The 22594-nt window shown below is 39.8% G+C and overlaps 1 protein-coding gene across 1 annotated transcript; it reads right to left on the reverse strand.

Annotated features, from left to right (window-relative positions):
- Positions 1–1376: 1376 nt before the first annotated feature.
- Positions 1377–22125, reverse strand: LOC148042010 (ABC transporter I family member 21-like). Its single transcript, XM_087684967.1, has 6 exons — positions 21796–22125; positions 7308–7468; positions 2836–2887; positions 2600–2736; positions 2403–2489; positions 1377–2159 (listed from the first exon to the last, which is right to left on the reverse strand). Exons 1-6 carry the CDS (start codon positions 21953–21955, stop codon positions 1872–1874), a joined length of 885 nt encoding a protein of 294 aa, XP_087541093.1. The 5' UTR covers positions 21956–22125; the 3' UTR covers positions 1377–1871.
- Positions 22126–22594: the final 469 nt, after the last annotated feature.

Genomic DNA, 22594 nt, shown 5'->3' on the forward strand with positions numbered 1-22594 from the left:
TATTCTTCTCCTCTACATATGCAATCTACTCCGAGTTTTGGAGTCACTAATCACGTTTCCCCCTTTAAGAAGGGAAGCATATATTGGCAATAGATTTGTGGGCTTCTTGGATTCTCTTTCCAATCTTAGTAATCCAAACATACAAAGAAAGAAATTATTGCTAGTATGTGATTCAAAAGATTTATCGACTCTAGTTTTTTGCGATCTTTACATAATCCATAAAAATTATTTAAATTTTAACATTGATTCGAAAACATTTAGCTTTTCTTTGGAAATTTTACCAAAGACGAAACACAATTTCTCAACCTATCTTCATCATTAGGCCTCACTTGCAAGTACATCAAGCAATCAAGACAATGGGCCAAGTAGCGTCTACTTTGCTCCAAGAACCACAAGCATATACAGAAAATATATTATATTAGTGCTTGTTACTATTAGCAATTCTTCCAGAGGAGATTTACTTCACAAATATGATTGCCTTTTTCAAAATTTGAAGGGGCAGTTTTGTGTTCAATCGATATGAAAAACTACACCCAAAACTATTTTGTACATTACTGTGCATTTCATTGTTTAGAATGGACTTTGTGTCAATCTTACATTGTCCTACGAGTCCCTTAAAAAAACGTGTCACATTTAGTTGAAATTAGATTCCTAACAAGTACAAATTGATTTTCAAACGCATGTTTAATATCAAGAGTAGAAATTGAATGACACTTCAAAACTAGAATCAAAAGAGATCTAGTAACTTCTTTCAACATTTCCTAACCTTTTGCATGTATTATGATGGAACTTAGAGAATAGCAATACGATCTACTCTCTTGGATGATAAGATAAACCAACAAAGTTTGTTTGTACGCCATATATGGTAAAGAAGCAAGTAAAGTGACACCTCCTTCCCAGAAGCGAAACCTAACTCATGCCAATTTATTGATAATTTTGCACAAAAGATGCATCATTTTTATCTACTTGAAGCAATCGGTTTCGTTTCATAAGTCGAGTGACTGAACGTTTTTGTGAAACCTTCAATCAATACATCCCTTAGTATCACTATGTTGGCCCCCTCACTATCACTCTTTATGAACACATCATTTGAAGCTATATCTACTTATTAAAGAGATCAAAATGCTTCAAACATGGTGTGTAAGTTTCCAGTATAAAAGAAAAATAATATAATTAACCCAAATTAAAAAGATCCAATGGGGAACCCTTAAATGCACAAAACAGGCCTTTTTACACTAATACAATTCATCGATTCAACATTCAACTAGATGTCTCTTAGTTAGAACACCTATTGACTAACTTTTACAGAGCTGCCTCACTTGATGATATCATAGACTTAAAGACTCATGTGAACATAACAAGCAGATGTTAGCCAAACCACCTTACAAATCACCTCTTTAAGAGTTGAGAAAAGGCTGTATATGCAATGGAAACTCCACGAAGAAAGTTGACATCTTGATGAACCAGCTGTATTTGTTTATCAATAAAATAATTGATGGCAGTGTAAAGATTTGTCTTTGTTTGGAATAAATGAACTATTGCGCAGGACAAAAAGGCTTAGCCTAAGCAAATCTTGCACAGGCACAGTCTTATGTGTGCAGGCGCACATGTGTGCATGTAACAGAGAGACAATCCTCAAGGTAAACTCGATTTGTGAATATTGATGGTGTTCAGCACTATGTCATAGGTTCAATACCTGGCATTCCAGGTTCGGACATGGAGATTGCACGGGATAAAACAGCACCAAGTCATAGGTCATCTCTTGGCATTGCAGGTAAGGACATCAAAACTGGGTAACTAGTCCAGTGGAGTAGAGCCACTGGGCCAACTCTGAGAGAAAGAGAGTTAACCCACGAAGAGTTGGCTGAACATCAGCGGTAGTAGGCCATATGACGACTTGAGGCCCATGGAGAAGCCACGATAGGTTTAGTGGAAGTGTTTTGTTGAGCGCTGTTCTTCTGCAGCCTTGCTTCTCTCTCCAGCCTAAGCCACGCCTCCACAACTTGCAGTAAGTTCTTCGCTTGCAAAGAATTCATTTCCATTATGTCCTCCGTCTTCTGTACACGCCTTAATTTTCCTTCCTCCATGTATGCTAAATGTGTTGCCCATGTCTCTAGACCATCAAATATATGGGTCGCATAGATAATTGTAGCACCTCTCTGCAGAAGAAAATGGTAAAATCAAGCATAGAAATCTTCATTCTGGTTTATGTAAGCCTTGCATAATGTGTTTTCAAGCAGGCATATAAGCATATGCAGTAAGGAGCAAGCACAGAAAGCTTTAGGATGCAAGACTATCTGCAGTCAAATATATCACAAGAGGCTGCGTGTTTATTGAGTAGCTTATCCATCTTGTTTTGAATGTTGAGATCAATATAGGAAGACTTAGTTGCTCAACACTACCTGCTCACATTCTCTGGTGAAAAAACGTAGCAAATCCATTCGAGCTACAACATCAAGATCCACTGTTATTTCATCCAGCAACAACACCTGCCATAGCCCAAAGTTGTCACCAGTCAAGAATAAAAATGGAGAGCTGACCACTTTTTGGAGCCCAAAGATGTTTCAACTCAACCTTTGAGATCTTTGAGCTTCCTTACTTGAAAGGGATGAAGGAGACCCATACAGATCTGTACACGCCGTCTTTGGCCATCTGAGACTTTGTGCATCCTCCAGTCCAAGTCAATATCCAACAGCTCTATCAGCTCCTCCCTGCGAACAGGATCAGCTCCCTCCACTGTACAAACCTTCCTGACATTAGGTTTTTATTGGACTCCTAGGAAAAAGAAAAATATGTTTTATACCAACAAAGTTCCATCCAATCTTCCACACCTACCACCAAAGATCATGTGTTCAGCCGAAAAATCCCCTTGTAAAGGAATTTCACCCTGTCAACAGCAACGAGCATTAAAAACTTCCAGCCAAACAGTAGATCTAATCAGCCAAACAACCCCAATCCAACGATATAGAAGGATTTTGAATTTTAATACCTCATTGGACCCTCAATATTTTTTGTTACCTTGAGCAATGGGGCAGGGAATCAAACGATTCCCTAAGAGATCATATACACGTTTCAACATGCAGCTACTGGTAGGGAAATGACAAGATTCTGAACTGATAGCAGTCCAGTCTCAAGAAGACATCAACAGGATGTTTGCAACCATGTGAGCAGATGATCAACAAACATTCTGAATACAAGCAACCCTGAACACAATCAAGCCCTGATGTCACAGAAGTTTTTACAATTTTTGGGAAAAATAGTGTGTCTAATTATGTTATCCAAAATTAAACAAGTAAAGAGGCTCAACAGCATGACTGAGCACCAAGTAGCTATATCATGTAGATAGAAGGCCGGTCTACAAAAGTGTGCAGACGAGCATAGCACGACCTAGGGTGCCATCCTGTACCATTAAAACTGGACAAAATCCCCTTTTAACTAGATAGGTGTTTCTGAAAAAAGTAAATCCTATGCCATGATATTTGTGCAGCTAGCAGATAATAGTCTTCATCACACTTGTCAATTTTAACAGAGCAAATCAAAGGAAAAGATCAAGTCATTAAGAGAGAAGACACAACAGTAGAGTTGGAAAGGCCCACACCCATATGACAAGAGAATTATCACTGGGTCTCTCAACACAAGATATCCAACATAAACCAATGCAATAGCAATGAAATCAAGATTTCTCCTATGAAGCTTGTGTTACATGTTCCCTTTCACAAGAGCTGTGCTACAAAAAGCGTATATCTGCAATAATTGCCCAAAAACTCATCTTGCAGTAGCTTTTCAAAGTAGATAGAGAAGTAGAAAAGAACACCCACATAAACCCACACATACTAAAACATGAGAGATGTCTCAGCCTGAGAGTAACACAACTTAAATACATCTAACTTCTAAGAGAGGGAGTAGACTGACGTCGCCCAATATCAAAACACGCACAGATCAAATCAGCTTGAATCAGATTTCAAAAGGCCTACAAATACTCCAGAAAAGGGGAAATACTGCTGCCTTGCACTCTCCGACTAGAACTACAGTTGTCTAACCTCCACAAACTGCTACTGAACCTCCTAGACACAAACCTCCATCACTCAGATTGTAGGGTGCTGAAGTAGTTGATGAGACGATGAATTAGCAAGATGTGTTGTACTACTCAAATGGAATCCAAATGGAGCACCCAGCCAGCACTTGGGCATCATACCACATATGGCATCAACATGAGATGAGACAATAGCTATGCAGCAGGAAATGTCAGCAAAGTGCAGATGTCTCTAACTGGAATGCTGATAGCAGCCATCCGGGGCTGCATGTTTGGGCAGCAAAAACTGCATGGCTCTGTGGTGCAGTAGTTGATGCCCATTTGATGAAGTGGCACCCTGCAGGAACTGTGCTTGATGAAGGAACAGTAACATGGACCACCAGGGCAGCATTCGGTGTAGTCTGGAGAGTAATCCAACAGCAGCAAACTCCTTTGTCTTGACACAGGGCAGAAGCATGCAGCAGAAGAGTTGTTTGCTAGGGCAGCAGCATCAATTGCTAGGACAGAAACAGCAATGTTCCACCTTTGACAAGGTCATGGGTGAAGAAGACATGGCATGGCAGCAGGGTGCAGTGAGGAAATACTAGGTTTGCAGAGAAAAGAGTGTGTACAACAGCACATGACAAACAAATGAACTAAGAGAATAGGAAAGAGAGTGAAAAACAGAACTCAATTAACAACCGATGCTACAGAGATCTGGAATACAATTGCAGTGCTCAAGGAGCGAAAGGCTCTCTAACAGCCATTGTCTAAAGAAGAATGTTGTCATCTGGAATGGATCACAAAGGCAGCAAACCGCCTTGATGCCAAATATGAGGTGATGACATCTTCAAGGATGAGGAGTACAGGAAATCAGCAAAACGCAGTGGCGAAATGCTGAAATATTCAGGAGACAACCCAAGTTCCCAATGCAGTCGTCCAACAATATGACATGTAGGACAAATCTGTCTTGGAACAGCAAGTTGCCAAGCTGAAATGAAGGAGAGAAAAGCATGGATCACAAACAGAAAAAGATAGAACAATTTATCCAGTAATATAAATTCGAGTTTAAGGCCAATTCAAAGTGGCTTAGCACCCCCTCTAAGGCCCAAAATGAGATCCTAAGGCAGATGAAAAGTAGGCTTCATGCCCAACCCAAAAGGTCTCACCCCAAAGAGACCGACTCCCGGAGAGCCCTAGACCCACTGTGCTGCATCGCGACAACACCAACTCAATACAACACGGAATGCACTCAACATGACACGGCATGCACAAGAGAACTCAAAGAGAGCACATGAGTTTGTAGAATGGCCCATCTTGAGGGCGAGAGCTCATATTCATAGCCAAAGAGTATGTACAAGGTAAGCTGGAGGCACAACGAGGGGCCATGTTACGGGTGAGGGTGGAGCTATCAACGCGCATCACACATGACTCCACACCGCTGGATGAGGGAGCTAGAGGTACTCCCTCATAGGGTGTTATTAGTCTAGTCAGCTCATGAGTGAGTTTGGGTTATGCTTGACATTACTAGGTATTTTAGGCATTTTATGGTGGTCATCATATTTTGGGCCTATTTATTCAGTGGCTCCTCCTCCTCTCATTCAATTACCATCATTCTTCAGGTGGTCTTCCTATTGGAGAGAGGAACCAATGCCGGTGCCCACACAACCAGCGACTCACTATTGTATGCGTCATTCTCGTGTTTGGTATATGGATTCCATTTCCCGAGCACATCTCTGATTCTCTTCCTTTGGAGTGTTCTTTTGATCTTTTGTTTTCTTCCACTTGTCTTGTGTTCAGCAGTTTATTTCAGCACTTGTCTATGCTTCCATTGATGCACCAATTCTGAAAGGGTGTGACAAATGCACAATGAAGATGGAAGAATAAAGACTAAGAGTGAGCACACTGCTCTCTACTCTAGCTCCAACCCTTTGTCTCATTTTCTCTCTTGACTTTTGACAAAATTAAATCAATTACCCATCATAAAACCAACCTCAGCCCCATTCGGCAGTAGTGGTGCCACTCCATGGAGGTTGAGAGGGGGCCTTCCCAAGGGAGGTAGCATAGATTCTCCACCCCTTGGTACCCAAGTTCATCAATGGTTGGCCAATGGTGCAGTGGATTCTAGATCCCCTCTTAGCTAGTGCCTTATGGCCTATCTAATCCATTTGGTCATTATCGGCCATTAGGCTAGATTCTTGGAATCCCTAGGTTACCCAAATGATCCTTAGGCTAGTCAAGCTACTATCCTTTAGGTTAAGTCAGACAGCCTTTTCTTCAATAGTCTTCCTCCATCTCTAGCTTCTAGGCTACATTAGCTACATAGGTTACCTAGGCCACTTTAGGCTATCATTAGCATCTATATTTGTCTTCTGTTCCATGCTTATTCACTTAATTCTATTGCACCTGCACTAAGATCCATTTTTTACTTAGCACAATACCAAAAGCATCTCACTATGAAATAGATGGTATGCAAGTTCCAGTTTCCCTTCTTGTCCTTACATGTTGGGTTTGGTATTTTAGATTAGGACTAACATTACAAGTATCTACTACTACTAAATAGACTGAAGCATGTTTCTTCGGTCCTTGCCTTGGTGAGTGTTGCCTTCATATCCTTGATGAGCATGGAGACGAAGATAAGAGTCTTCTCTTTCAAGGTTGATTCCCAAGCACCATTCCACTTTTTATAGCAGCTATCTTTTTTCACTTTCAGCTGAGATGTTCTTCTGATTTGACATTCAATTACCACTCCACTAGCTTTTCACATTAGATAGACCGTTACCTTGGTGGTTGTACCTTCACATTCTTGATTGGCACAAGAACTATCTCTCGAGCTCTAGTTTCCAGCATGCCTATAACACTTGGTCAACATTGAAGCCATCTCCCAACATCGTATACAAGAATGTCCCGACTGCCTAGGTAGTTCATTCTCCCTCCCGCAGGCTTCATCCACTGTGTATGGTTTCTCCCCATCCCTTGAATGGCTTATGTATGCCGACATCTCATTTTAATTTACCTCAGGCACAGATCTCTGAGTTCAGTTTTAACAATTCATTGCTCTCCTTTTTGTTTGCTGAGTTTCTAATATTGGGTTTGATTGTTACAAAATCTTTCCACATTTTCCTTTTCAAGCAGAAAATGCATATAGTGTTTTATCTCTATGGCATTTGCCTGTATTCACTTTTCTGAGGGAGACTTGAAACGTGAACTATAAATGCAGACAACAATATAGTCATGTCTATTTAATTTAGCTAGTCTTTAATAAGATGCATTGAATCAAAAGTTAGTAACTTACAGCACACCCCACAGTTTTGCTCCAAGAACCACCCAAGTATGCAAGCTCACCACCACAAACCAAAGAAGTATCATGGAAGGCTGAGCGACCAAGTACTCTGACCACATTAATGCCTCCTACCATATGCTTGCCAGCTACAATTCGAAGCAACGTTGTTTTTCCTGCAGATAACAAGAACTATATTCATCAAAACATTTTCTCAGCCAGCAAACAGCACTAACACAACCTCATTATATGATTTTCATAAATGTGTGTTTTAATATGTGCAATCATACTAGTCGGAAATGCACTTGGCCAGTTTTTGTATATAGCTACAAGTGCACTTTTCCTTGGAGAAACATCGTTTTGCATTAGTTTATAAATGAAACCCCTCAATGCACAGGTATTCACTACACTACAAGTCCATCCCCCTTGATCAGGATTTTGTAATATTCCTTGAGTCCTCTGGACAACTTGCAAGAATTCTGCTAATACAATAGAAAAATCTGGATAGTCCATGCTGATATTCTCTGTAGATGCTGCTCCTACTCATAAATCTTTTACCTCCAAGGCACAGTTCTTGTCAAACAATTGCAGATGTTAGGACAGTGAAACGCACAGTGGAATAATGAAAGATACAATGCACAATGTGAACATGAAAGGCAAGGATGAAAAATCGGGAATAGGAATCCACACTAAGAATTTGCACGTGCAAGTATGATTGTGGCCACGCTCCCTCCTAGAAACTTTACCTCTAATTTTCATTTCCTTATGTGCCAAAACCTGCTCAAGTACTAAAATATCATCATCTCCTCAACCTCAGGCTGAATTTCAGCAAACAAATTCTCAGCAGGCACATCATCATGAAAAGGCTGTAAAAGCTCGCATGAAAAGCATTATGTATCGGTCAATGTGGAGGCAATTTCAGCCTATAAGCCACATCGCTAATCGTTTCCAACATCTAGAAGGGCCTATAATAATGCATATTCAGTTTTGGATAACAATGCTCTTTGCCTTTCATCTTTTTCAACCTAGCCTTTTCAAAAAGGCAGCAATACCAAATCGCCGTCTGCAAACTCTAATGCACATCTATGGCAATCAACTGCTCTTTTACGGTTCTCCTGTAATCTCTAAAGTGCTTGTTTAACCTTCTAATAGGCAACATCCATACTTTCCACATACCTATCAGCCTCAAAAATATTTTTCTTCATATGGAACATCAATGGACCTTTCTTTCCACTCTCAATAACCTCACAAGAATCTTTGCCAACGAAACCATGCACTGTGTTATTGTATGGAAACTCAACCAAGGGCAAAAATTGCTCCCACCATGCCTTATGGTTTAACACCTTGAAAGATCCAAAAACATAGAGTTTGCCTCTTCAATCCAACCATTTGTCTATGGATGGAAGGAGGATGAATGTTTTAGCATGGTACTCGTATTCTCAAACATCCCCTTAAAAAACAAACTGGTCATGTGCAAATCTCGATCACTCATGATTAACTCAAGCATGCCATGGTACTTAAAGATATGCTACATAAACAACCACACCATCTGATCAGCCTTGATCTTCTTCCTTACAAGAATGAAATGGGCTGGCTTACTGAATCTACAAATAATAGTCCAAATCCCTATAGCAATCCTCACAAGATCAAAAATGAAATCCACAGCAATGCTTTGCCCAGGCCTGTCAAGAATCGGAAAAAGATGTAACAAGTTTGTATTCTTTTGTCTATCACACTTGACCTTCTAACACACAATGCATGTGCAAATAAACTGCTCTATATCATGTCTTAAAGCTGGCCAATAGGAGGAGTCCCACTTCATGGACGATGGAAATGCCCCAAATTCAATTTATCGCTAGTCCTCCACTTGAATTTAGCTGAAATTCACCTTCAGCCCTGTTGAATCCAAGCCTTGGAGCTTCCAATTTCTGGCATGCTTCCCGAGGTTGCTGCTAAACCCTAATTTCTGCTGTAAATTAAGATTTACAACAGAGAAATTTACAATTTCTCAGCCTCCAAGAGTCCAAATGCTGAGATCTTTGGAGCAAGGCTACGAAATGGCTAGGAGATGAGAGAAAAGCTACAGAGAGAGAAAATTCAAAGTTTTGTTGCGAAAAATGACTGAAAATCAGTCAAGTCCAGCTGCTGCCCTGCCACAAAAGCATGCAAATGCAAAGAACTGAAGAAAATCAATCATTTACTGCTACTGCCTTGTCTCAACAGCCTGTAGATGTTGTCTCTTGCTGTTGATTCGTCTTCTTTTGCCCCTTGCTGCCTCAGAAGGTCCTCCAATGGCTGCAAATCAAATCAGCAACCTCTCCTCTCTCTCTCTTGCAGGCTGAATTTATAAAAATGCCTCTCTCCAACCTCTAAAGACGTTTTTCAGTATTGCATGGGCACTTATGACAAGTGGCAACCTTCCCAAATGGTTTTTCCAGCATTTTTCATAATTAAGTATTAATTTTCAGTCTTTAAATACTAAAAATTAATCTAATAATTATTTTGGTGCTCTGAAAAATAATATGACTGGCCAATAATTAAATTGGCTAGGCAAGTTCCATTCCCGAGTGTCTCTACGCTATCTTTGACCATCAGATTGGCATTAGATACCATTAAATGCCACCTTCCTAGTGTCAGTAACTGACACTTATGGCCAAATGGATGACCTAGGCCAACAACTGGCACCAGATACCACCAAGTACCTGTGCGGCATAACTTATAGCAACTTTTTACTTTGACATCCCGTGATTTCCTCAAGTCTTGAGCTTGTAAGTTTACTCTAACCCCAGTTACACATCACGTGTGCAATGTTTACTTAACCATGGGATTAAAAATTAATCCACATGTTAAGCGAGGTTTCAAAAATACCTGTCCTCATGACAATGACTCTATCTTCACTTACAGCCTCAATTACTTTGTGACACAACTGCCCATGCATCATGAGAAAGCCATCAAATAATGCTCATGATAATTTATCTACAAAGTGAAATCACTCTAAAAGATGGTGTTTCCATATGAAAAGTGCATGACTTACAACAAGCATAAGAAGAAATTACATCAAGTAATTCATTTTCAAAAACCTACAAATTCTTTTCATTACCATGCAGAACACAACTCTCATAGGCAACAACACAACTATCCTACATTTAGAAAGCCCCAATGTTGTTACCAAATGCATCACGCTACACTATAAAAGACTTTCCGAGATCAGTTAGCATCAACACTAGATTCAAAATCACCTTTTCTTTTGGCTTTTCAAATGTTGGAATTTCCACTACTATCCATTTGAAAGGCACATCTGAAAGGCACTCCCTCCTTTTGTAAAGGATATAATGGATATGCAATTTCAGCAAACCTATGAATGTACCACACGTAATAAGAACAAACACCAAGAACACTATGTACCTTATGTACATTCTGCAAATGTGCTCAAGACTGTATTGCCTCTACCTTTGCAAGATCCATCTGTAATCCATCAGCCACTACAATATGACCCAAAAAGGGGATATCATGCAAAAAGAACTCATTTTTCTTGACATTAATAACCAGCCGATGTTTATGTAGCTCATTGAACTCTCCATCCAAATGTTTCGTATGCTCCTCATTCTTTAAATGCACTATCATGTCATCAAAGAACATACACACAAAAACTCTATATGGTCTAAATATCCTATTGATCATCCGATTAAATGTAATAAGAGTATTCACCAAACAACGTAACAAGAAACTCATAAAGTCCAAAAGATGTCCTAAAAGTTGTCTTTGGCACATCATCTAACCTTTTACTTATTGATGATATCCACTTTTCAAATCAATACAACTGAAAATAGTTGACCCCTGCAATCTGACCATAATATCATCAGTCCTAGAAATCAAAAATCAATTCTTGATCGTGATGTTATTCAATGCAAATACACCATGGGCCATCCTTTTTTTATACCAAAAGTACAAGTGAATAATAAGGAGATGAGCTAGTGTCACAAGGACATGAAATTTTGAGATGCATTAATCTTGCCAATAACATTGGATTAAGTTATTAATCAAATGTGCAAGGTTGTTTAGCATGTGTTGCATATGGATTTAGAAGGCTACCACTTGTGACAAAAATACCCATGCAAACTAAGAAAACGTCTTCTGAGCCTAATTTGAGCCATTCAATGCATTCAGCCTACAAGAGAGAGGAAGAAGATGCTATTGGTCTGATCTATAGCCATTGAAGGACCGTTTGAGGTAACTAGGAGCAAGAGAAGACCAATTAGGAGCAAGCGACAGCAGTTCCAGCTCTCCTAGGTACAGACAATAGCAGCTAGGGGCTGACAACTACATTTATTGTCCTCCTGGCAGCAAGAAAATCGCATTTAATGTAGTTTGGTACAGACAACAATCAGATTTTAGACATTTCATGCGTGAAAATTCAAGGAAACCTCTCTCTCTAGCATTCTCTCATCTATTTCAGTCCATTCTCAAGAGATCTCAGGATTTTCAAGCCATTCTCACAAGATCTCAGCCATGTTTGGTGGATAACATAGGGATTTCTATTGTAAACCCTAAATTTCTACAAAAATTAGGATTTAATAACCACCTTGGTACCCATGCCAACAAGAGAAGGCACTGTACACTGAAATCAACACTTGCAATTTGTTGTATTGAGATAGGGATTTCAAATGCCAAGCTATCCATTGTGAATTGGGGCAACATTTGGCCAATTGGTGGTTCCATTCATGTAGGTCTTGGGTAAAATCAAGGGACAATTGGCCCAAATTACTTGTTGATTGTTTGGACAAGAAGGGGCTTTTGGATCAACAAAGAAGATGATGAAATCTCAACTTTTACTCAATCCATTAGCAATTAAAGTTAAAGAAATACCGAAAGGGGCGCTAATTTTGGGACCAACAAGGTGTCCAATGCCCAAGATTATTAAGGTAAACTGTGTATTGCAATTGATGTTTATTTGTGATTGTTATAATGTGCTTGATTAGGGAATTACCACCCTCTCCAAGAAGGAAATCTGGTTTTACCTGAGCTAAATCAATCTCTTTTCAAACATATCATTAACTTAACTCATTATCTCTTGTGCTGCTACACTCACCCTATACAGTGGCTTATTAGGAGGGCTACTCCTGAGGATCAAATTTATACCATGATCTTTTGGCCTTTCAGGGAATGGCTACCCCACAAGTGACTAAGAAAAGCAATTAGCATACATTCTCAAAAATGAAATGTATTATGTGATATCCAATTTAGACACATTCCCAACATTTTCATTATCATATTTATCCTAAGCAAAGACGAAGTATGCTAAAAGATGATTTTTCATTTCTTTAGAAATGGCAGAAGCTAATACAACATGGACAGACTTCCCTTTCAGTTTTACATCCAATGTATTGACCTTGCCCTTATGGTGGAAAGTTACAACTTTGTCATGGGTATCAACTACTGCATGCACACGATACATAGTAACATGGGATGGGCTTTGGAGATGGGGATGGGAATGGCAACAAGAGCAAGATTTGTCATCCCTTGTTACTATGAGAGGGGGCTTTAACATCCTTCCAATGGTGCTATGAAGAACTATTTGCTATCCATAGAACTCTTAAATGTATGAGTGAAGCTTTCCAATGATAGGAGTGACGGATTCAACATGCCCCTTGCATGCCATCTAAATCCCCCCCATGGGACCCATCTCGTCCTCCCTAATGCCTAGATGGGTAGCCATGTCTATAGAGATAAAATTCGATTGTGCAACATGATCAAAGAATATCAATGCATGCTAATCTCTTATCTTACCCCATGCTTTGCAAAGTTTTGTAGCATTATCATTGGGCTGATCTAGCACTATGTCAAGGACCAAAACAGGTAAAGTTTTGGGCTTTTGCCCCTTGCAATCTCCCTTATTTTCAGCTTTCTCAACTTACTATCTATTGGGACAGTCCCCTGCCATGCGCCCCTCCTATTCACATACAAAGCATTTATTCCCAACCATTACTTATTTGCATTGTACCACCAATTTCCAAGTCCTTGTTGTTTTTGCTTCTTCTCAGGCCTATTTTCAGATCTACCCCTTTTCTCAATCTTAGAAACTTTCTTGGACAACTCATCTTCATTTTTGCAAAGACTTTCCACACAACAAAGCATCAGCTATACAAGCCATCTCAATGAGTTGTAAGATGCTGGTCATGGTGGTCTTTATGCAAAAATCCCTAAATTTCTTGGGCAGCCCACAACAATACTTCTCAATTTGCAACGAAAGGGAGATAGCATGATAAGTAGTGGCTGGCAACAATGCCTTGGCCCTCCCAAATCTTCTTGTTTTATTTCTCTAAATTCCTACATTGTGATGCATCCAACTTATTCCAAACAAACATCATATCCACTTCAAAGGTACTCACCAACCAATTAGAAGTAAATAGTTGCTTAAATTTTACCCACATTAACAGTGCTCTACCTTGCATCAAAGGTATGGACCATCATTGCAATGCATTCCCTTTCAAGAATGTGGATGCCTTTCAATTACCACCCTCATCATAGTCCTTTGCTAGCCCCTTTGGTATCAAATTATCATAAACTGGTGGTTGCAAAAAGGGTGCATGAGGTCACTATTCAATATACTAGTCACTATGAGATGTATGTAGATGAGTGTGGTTGTTATTGTGGCTCTGAGAGACTAAGACTATACTTTTGCATAAACTTTTGCATCAGTTTATGATCAGCATATGATCAGTTTATGCTCAATTATCAATGGTTTTCAGCTGGTTCTATGGACAGCAGCATATTTAGTGAATGCCATTGATAGTTCAGCCATAGTTTAGGCCTAGTTTATGCTTTACTATGGTTCTTCAAACAAAACACTTGAGAAACATGAGTATTAGATGCATCCAATGAGTTTCTCGCAATAGTTCCAAACCATTTTTCAGTTTTATGTTGGCTGGAAATTTTCAGCGAGTCTTCGGTATATGGCATGGTTAAGCAACAATGGTCAATATTGTATTGATTGTGATGCCTTATCAAAATACCAATGTAGCATACTTTTTGCTTTGGCACATTGCAGTGCAATCAAGGACGATTACAAGGATTTCAAGGGGGAGGTCTGTCATCACGAGGGCATGAAATTTATGGATGCTTTGCTTTTTCTAAAGACATTTGATTAATCTCATAATCATGTATGCAATGTTGGGATGCACATGTGATGTGCAAGCAGTTCTTTCATGGTAGTAGGCGAAGGACCTTGAGGAAGCAATGGGTGTCGAAGGCAAAAGTTGTGACAAGTTGTGCAAGGGTTTTGGGTGATGCTTGGTGTCACTTGGCCCTAGGACAATTAATTAGCCAAATAGGTTTCAATGGTGACATTAGGGACTAGGCACTAATTAATTAATCAATGTCTATCCAAGGATCAATTAAGGTTGGGGATCACTTAGGGTTGCAAATGGCCTAGCCAACTAAATTGTGGATAGGCACATCTAATCTTGGGCAAGGTCAAAAGGGCTGAAATTAATTTTCAGAAGTAATTTTGAAAATTAATTAAATGGCCGAAAAATGGGATAAGCCACCTACCACTTGGCAAAAATACCCATGCAAAGGGGGAGAAGGCTGTTTTGGGGCTGTAGAGGTCCATTTAGTTCATGCAAGCTATGCGAGAAAGAGAGAGAAGGTGGTTGTTTAGCTTCTGTAGCAGAAAAGAGCCATTTGGAGCAAGTGACAGCAGCCTGGAGCCATCAAGGAGCAGGTGATAGCAGGTTGGTGTTCTCCTGGGGCTGGCAACAACATGTTTGTGCCTTCAGACAACAGGGTGACAGCATTTATGACTAATCAAAGCATACAACACTCATTTTTAGGGTTTTTCCCTCATGGAAAGTCAAGGATTTCTCTCTCTTCAGCATTCTCTCATCTTCTCTAGCCCATTCTCTGATTATCTGAGCAAATCACAGCCATTTGAAGAAATTCTCAGCAAGATTTGGTGGGCAACAATGGAATTTCTGCAGCAAACCCTAATTTACAGCAAAAACTAGGGTTTAGCAACCAAGTTGGGACGCAGCTAGCAATTGGAGGCATCGAAGACTGAAATCAGCAGCTGGAATTCCACGAATTGCAAGAGATTTTGGATGCCAGCCCATCCCATTTGATTTGGGGCAGCACTTGGTGATTCAAGGGTCCAATTTGTACAAGACCTAGGTGAAGATCAAGGGGAAAAGTGCCCAAAAGGCTTGCTACTGCAAGGGGCAACAGTTTTGGGGCCAACTAGGTATATAATGTCCAAGATTGTATGGTAAAGTGTGCATTTCAGCTTTTGTGAAATTGTTAATTGTTGTAATTAAGTGCTTAATCAGGTTTTCACCACCAACTCCAAGAAGAAAGGTTGGTTTCAACTACACCATTGGTTGGCATTATTTTGCAAGCCTAGTATTGCATTTGTTGAGGCTTGTGGAAGCTATACAGTCATGCATCAACAAGGTCTATGAGGCCATGGACAAAATGATAGAGAGACTAAAGGATTTAGAGCCTAATGCCTAGTCCATGACTTGTGTGTCAACAAATAGAATTTCTATTATTCTCGCATAGTATGATATGGTGCAATATGTTAAAATGCGTTACTAAATGGTACCTTGAGATAATTTTAGATACGATACAATGGAATACATTATCCTCTCCTAAAAGCTACTTAAATCCTCTCTTTTTTAAAGGGTAGAGAAAAAGTTTAAATCTCAAATAACATAATCATACAAGAGAATCGTATTAGCTAGAGGCACCATTATCTACCAACCAAGGTTTCAGCTCTAAAGATGCCAAATCTAACTCCCCCGCTAAACCAAGAAGAGTGACAAACACAAACTTTGTAGCTAGTGCCATAAAGGCAATCCTTTGTAGCTGTGTCAGATGCCTTAGCATCCTTTAGAAGAACGCATATGGGATGCTTCTACCAACATTGATTGTCATAAGGACGTGTATTTTTGAAATCTCACTTAACATGTGGATTAATTTTTAATCGCATGGTTAAGTAAATGTTACGCATGTGAAGTGTAATTGAGGTTAGAATAAATTTATGAGCCCGGGACCCGAGGAAATCACGGGATGTCAAAGACAAAAGTTACTATAAGTTATGGCGCACAAGTTCTTGGTAGTATCTGGTACCACTTACTGGCCTAGGTCAATCATTAGGCCATAAGTATCATTTGATGACACTAGAGAAGTGGCATTTAATAGTATCTAATGTCAATCTAATAGTCGAAGATGGCGAAGAGACACTCAAGAATGGAAGTTGCCTATCCAATTTAATTCTTGGCCAGTCAGATTATTTTTCATGGCACCAAAATAATTATTAGATTAACTTTCAGTATTTAAAGGCTGAAAATTTATTATTTAACTATGGATACTGCTAGAAAAATCATTTGGGAAGGTTGCCACTTGTCAAAAATGCCTATGCAAGACTTGAAAACGTCTTTAGAGACTGGAGAGAGGCATTTTAGTACATTCAACCTGCAAGAGAGAGGAAGGAGATACTACTGGTCTGATTTGCAGCCATTGGAGAATCTTTAGAGGCAGCTAGGGAAAAGAGAAGACCAATCAACAACAAGTGACAGCATCTATAGGCTGTTGAGACAGGGCAACAACAGTAAATGACTGATTTTCTTCAGTTATTTGCATCTGCAAGCTGTTGAGACAAGGTAGTAGCAGTAAATGACCGATTTTCATCAGACTTTGTAGAGCAAGGTTGTAGAAAGTCTGAATTTTTCTCCTCAGCATTCTCTCTCATCTCCTAGCCTTTCTACAACCTTGCTCTGAAGATTACAACATTGAGATCACCAAAGGCTAAGAAATTTTAAATTTCTTTGTTGTAAATCTTAATTTGTAGTGGAAAGTAGGATTTAGCAACTGCTCACAAACCGTGCCAAAAATTAGAAGCTCCAAGACTTGGATTCAACAAGGCCGCAACTGTTTTCAGTCAAATTCAAGTGGAAAAACTAGCAAATCAATGAATTTGGGGCATTTTCCGGCTCCATCAAAGCAGCACTTATTGTTTTGGATAAATTTGGTACTCTTGAAACCCTTTTACTACCATTTGGTGCTTCTTGGTACTCTCTTTGGCTATTCTCATTACTAAAAAGGCTTATTTGTACTGTCCCATTCTCTTTTTGGGATATTTGGTGGCTCTTATACTCTTTGATCTATTTTAAGCTCTCTTGTACTTGAAGAATTTGGTAGAACTTGGTATATTCTTTTTGAACCTTTGGTGAAATTGGTCCCTTTTGGTGGCTTTTAAACCTTTGGTAGTATTTGAACCTTTGGTGCAATTGGTCCCTTTTGGTGGCTTTTAAATCTTTGGTAGTATTTGAACCTTTGGTGCACTTGGTGCTTTTTGGTACTTCATCTTAATCTTTTTGTAGCATTTTGTATTTTTAGATACATTTGTTATTTTTTGTTAATTTTTATTGACTCTATCTCTTTTAGATATAATTTGGTGGTTCTTGTACTTGTGGGTGTACTTAAAGTTGTATGGTATATGAAGCAAGCAGTTGAATTTGGTACATTTGGTACCTTTTGGTTCCTTTGGTACTAAGTATTTTCTTGTACTTTTTGGTACCTTTGGTGTTTATTGGTACTTCCTCGTACTATGTTACCAATTGACTATCTAAATCAAGGGGCAAATCAGATTGAAGACTTGTTGGTCATTTCGCCTAGCAAAGGGAGTTGAAATACCGAAAGGGATTGGGAGAATCCCATTGTACATCAACTTTTTCTTCAATTAAGTTAAAGAAATACCAAAAGGAGCGTCAATTTCCGGGCCAACAAAGTGTCCATTGTCTAATATTGTAAGTTATTTTACATTTCTCAATTTTATAATAAATGTTACTGCTATAACTAAGTTGTACTAAAGGAATTACCACCCATCCACAGAAGGAAGGTTAGTTTCATGGTTCCATTTCCGGGATACCATAAAATCCTTTGAATTGGTGGGCCCCTAGCACTTAATTGCAACTTGGGACTATTGCATTAGTGCTCAAATTGCTCTCAACAATGAATTACAACAAGCATGTCTTCACATGGTGATAAGGGATCAGGTGGAGAGGATACATCACTCCTTGGTCAATCACATGGTGAAGCAAGAAATGCAATGACCAATGTTGGGCATGGTTCTCAACATGGACAACAAGATGAAAATGTGGGAAATGACCCAAATATTGGCACTTCAATGCATAAAGAGGTTGATGACCAACAAGGGGTTGAAGAATTCGATGATAGCTTCAAGGATCAAATGCATACAGCAGCAAATCTTTTTGCTGAATTGGCAAAAGGATTCCCAATTTTCTCAACTCGTGAATGTCCCAAGGAATGACAGCAAAGGCAAAAAAGTGGAGAAGACACCTTCTACAGCTTCGGGACAGCCACAAGAACCAAAGGAAATGCCTAAGCTTTCTTTGAAAGAACCCAAAATGTGTGATGAGCACAAACTGTTGGTACCCATGGGGCAGCAAGTGCAAATGCATGGCTAGCTTGATAGTACCAATCCATGGGAACATGGGCAGCAAGGTAATTATGCACATACAAGCTTGGGACATCAAGGATACTTTGGTAGTGGTACCATTTTTCATGCTATGGTTGGACAAGCACCGCATACGGGAATGTATGGGCTCAAATCCCTATCGTATGTAGCAACCAATGCATAGCTCACAACACCCAATGTATTTGGGTAATGCAAGTGGAATGCCTAATCCCATGTATGGCAACGTAGGCATGATGTCTAGGGCACAAAGCAGGCCATATAGACTACTAGAGCACAAGGATTCGATGCTCGTTATGTAGGAGCATTTGATAGCGCTGGTTATCATGTAAATACAGCAAATGCATCCTTTTTGCAGTAGCCTATTTATGATAACTTGACTCCCATAGGTCCGCCAAAGGACTATGATGAAGGTGGAAAAAGTGTGAAGTTTGAGCCTTTCAATGGTACACAAGATAGGTTGAAAGCACTTGGTTTTATTCAGCAATTTGATGCAACCTACTTTGGAGGCAACTTCACAGAGGCATCGAAGATACGAAAGGCAATCACATTTTTTAAGGGAAATGCATTGCAGTGGTGGTCTACACTTATTCAAGGAAAGTCACCTACCACTTGGGTCCAATTCAAGCAAATGTTTGCTTCAAATTGAGAATTGATAAGTATATTTGAAGTAGGCATTAACTAAACATGGAGCTATCAACAATCTTTCTAGCCAAAAAAAATTTCATAAGTTCCCTTAGAGAGACAGAGACAACTTCTGAATTTTTTTTCACCGAGAAGGGGTTACCGGCAACCTTTGTCTAGCGACAAAAAATTTCATGTCCCCTTAGAGAGATGATGTAGGGGAGTTGTGCTTCGAAACTCTCTCTTTTTTTTTTTCGTAATTTCAAGTCTCTCTCTCTCTCTCTCTCTCTCTCTCTCTCTCTCTCTCTCTCTCTCTCCGAGAAAGGGTTACTAGCCACCACCATCACCACATCTTACTCTCCCTCTCCTCATTAGAGCCACAACCAATTCTCCTTTCTCACTTGGATCAATATAATAAGAAGTTTTGGGATGCATTGCCACCAATTACTTCTTATCGCACAGTACCCCTCCATGAGCAGGTGGAGAAGTATATTTGCAGTTTGCCAAAGGGTATTCAGGATTTTTGAATTAAGTCCATTGTTTCCAGCATGTCTTAGATTATAGAAACTGCTACTACAGCCGACACATTGCTGCGTGGAAAGGATGCGGGATTCCAAGATAGTGATGCCAAGTCACATGTCATTGAGGCCAAGCCTAAGAAAAAGGAAATAAAGCTGAAAATCAGAGAAAATTTTGGTGCACAAAGAGTGGAAGATTAGGGGTAAGGTTTCCAGAAGGTACTTGGTGAAGTTTCACTGGTGTCTTGACTCCACTATAGGATAATTATTTCATCGCACTCTTTTGAAGTGTAAACCACAGTTTAAAGCATAATATTAAGCATAAATGAAGTTTATCTTGTCATGCCTCAGTCGCAGGTTTCACCTAGCTACATGCACTACAATTGCAATTCCGCCTCTAATTGTGCCCTGGCACTCCTGTCTCTTCAGCAATGTTATGCAGCCCAAAGGCCCATAGCTCAGGTATAACTTCTACAAAATGCTAGCATTCCTAATTCCCAAGTTGCATATAAAAACCCTAGATTTCTGTTAACATTCTCATCCTTCAAACTCTCATCCTGGTCAATACATTCAACGCAAATGAATGAAGGCAGGCAAGTTAAGCCAGAGTAAGATCAGAACATTTGTGCAGGCAGCTAGCAATATTCTGCTCTAGTGGTGTGTGCTGTCCCCCTTGTGGGATGCTAACTCAACTTTGACCACTGACCTAGACCGGTTCACTCACTGCCTAACTTGTTTTATATAAGGCTATGTCACTCATAGCTGCACACCATGTGTTCTTGCACATCTCTTCTCTTCAGGTCCTGCCAAATCTGCTCAAAATCCCAAACGCTTTTACATTTAGCAGCTTCTTTCTACACACTCAAGTTGTATGGTTGAAGGAAACTATCTATGGATGTATCATGTGCTGTAGCAGTCTCCAACCAGCTATTTTGTACACTGGGTAGGATACAGTCCTGTAATAACCACATCTTCTAGAAATTAATCTAACATGACATCCTTCTTTCTTGGTAGACATTGATATACTGGACACATTAAAATAGCATCAATCGCAGTAGGTTTGTGAGTTCTTCACAAAAAGGAAAATATCCCACCATGTACATGTGGTACATTTGAGTAACACAGGCACAAAACTAAACTGTGGTTACCCAGCATCAATCGCATCAGGTTTGTGAGTTCTTCACAAAAGGGAAAACATCCCACTGTGTGCATGTGGTACATTTGAGTGAGACAGGCACAAAACGATACTGTAGTTACCCAGCCGTTAGAACCCAAATTTATCTCATGTTTGTCAAATATACTGACATCTTTGTATGAGGCCTAGTCAAGTGATAGTCAGCCATCAGCTAGGTAGGATCCTCAGCTGTAAATGCAATGTTTGTACAACCTCGTGTCCATTGTATGATAGGCTGATATGGTGATCCATACAGAGGTCCGGAATTAAAGAAACGCATAAATGTACCAGTCTTCGTGTGAGTCAATGACAGTAAACCCCTTACATATATGGGAAATGAGGAACATAAACAGAGAATTCATAACCCGCACAAAATAAAGGATTTGGAGAAGTGTGTGAATGTTCATAACCGAATGACCGCAAATCGGTTAGATAGATGTGGAGGGCACAGATCCATATGTTTCACATCGAAGTGGAGTGCAAAACTACACATGGTTCATGTATGCCAAAACAAAGTCATTTATGCGAATGCTGCACGAATACATATGCTTCATGGGTTACACAAGAGGAAGCATTTTTGTGCATACAGATAGATAAGAGTAGAATGCAATACAAAGCATTTGGTGTACACTTATGTAGATCACATCTCTAATTAAGCGATTCTACATCAATGGAAAGGGAAGAGGACCAAACCAGATCCATTGGCCCCGACGAGAAGGCATCTGGAGCCGGGAATCAGCTGCAGGTTGAAGTTCGCTATGAAGGGAGGCTGCCCGGGGTAAGAGAACTGCAAGCCAGAAACCTCCACACTGTACAGGTTTGCTCCGTTTTCCTGTTCTTGTTCATGTTCCATGCCGCCTTCTCCTTTGTTCAGAACCTCATCACCATAGCCAGGATGCCATATTCTCTGCGAGAGGTCCTTTTGGCAACAGTTTGCCTTTCTCGCCACGTGTCGGACGAAGGGCTAGTTTACGTGGACCATTATATTTTGTTACACAACGTCCCTCGCCTCTTTAAGAACACAGCCATGGGTGCTTTTGTTTTGGGCGCACATGGTATTGAAATGATAGCCACATCAGTGCTTCACTTTGAAGATTGGAAGATTCGACTATGCAAGGTCCAGCAACATTCCATCGCAATGCTCGCAAACAAATCTTTGCGCTCAATCACAAACACAAAGAAGATCACAACAAATTTTTCATCACACGAACAAAATGTGGTATTGATAATAGCACATAGCAAGAACCTTCCAAAAGTAAGTGCACAAACCAAGGGGATCATAGCATAGTGATCCGAGTGTGGGTTGAGTTATATTGGTACGTGAGTTCAAACCATGTGTCCTGCATCTCTTGAGCCATAATAAAATATATATTCACACGCAAAAGTTAGTGCAATCAAGCTAGTAATATCAAGGGAGTTGAGCCCTCGATGACCAATCTGCACATGTCAGTTAAAATGGATTGCTCCTCCATCTCAGTTTTTGATTCCCACA

This window comes from Lygodium microphyllum, chromosome 1 (assembly GCF_053477565.2).
Source record: "Lygodium microphyllum isolate KBCC chromosome 1, Lygodium_microphyllum_v1.1.10, whole genome shotgun sequence".
NCBI lineage: Eukaryota > Viridiplantae > Streptophyta > Polypodiopsida > Schizaeales > Lygodiaceae > Lygodium > Lygodium microphyllum.

Excerpts from the sequence above, each read along its gene's own strand:
- LOC148042010 (XM_087684967.1), bottom strand. The coding sequence starts at position 21,955 with ATGGAACATGAACAAGAACAGGAAAACGGAGCAAACCTGTACAGTGTG. Across the intron at positions 7,469-21,795 it reads CGTCGGGGCCAATGGATCTG|GAAAAACAACGTTGCTTCGA; the intron begins GTTTGGTCCTCT and ends TGTTATCTGCAG. Across the intron at positions 2,490-2,599 it reads GTCTCCTTCATCCCTTTCAA|GTGTTGTTGCTGGATGAAAT; the intron begins GTAAGGAAGCTC and ends GGGCTATGGCAG.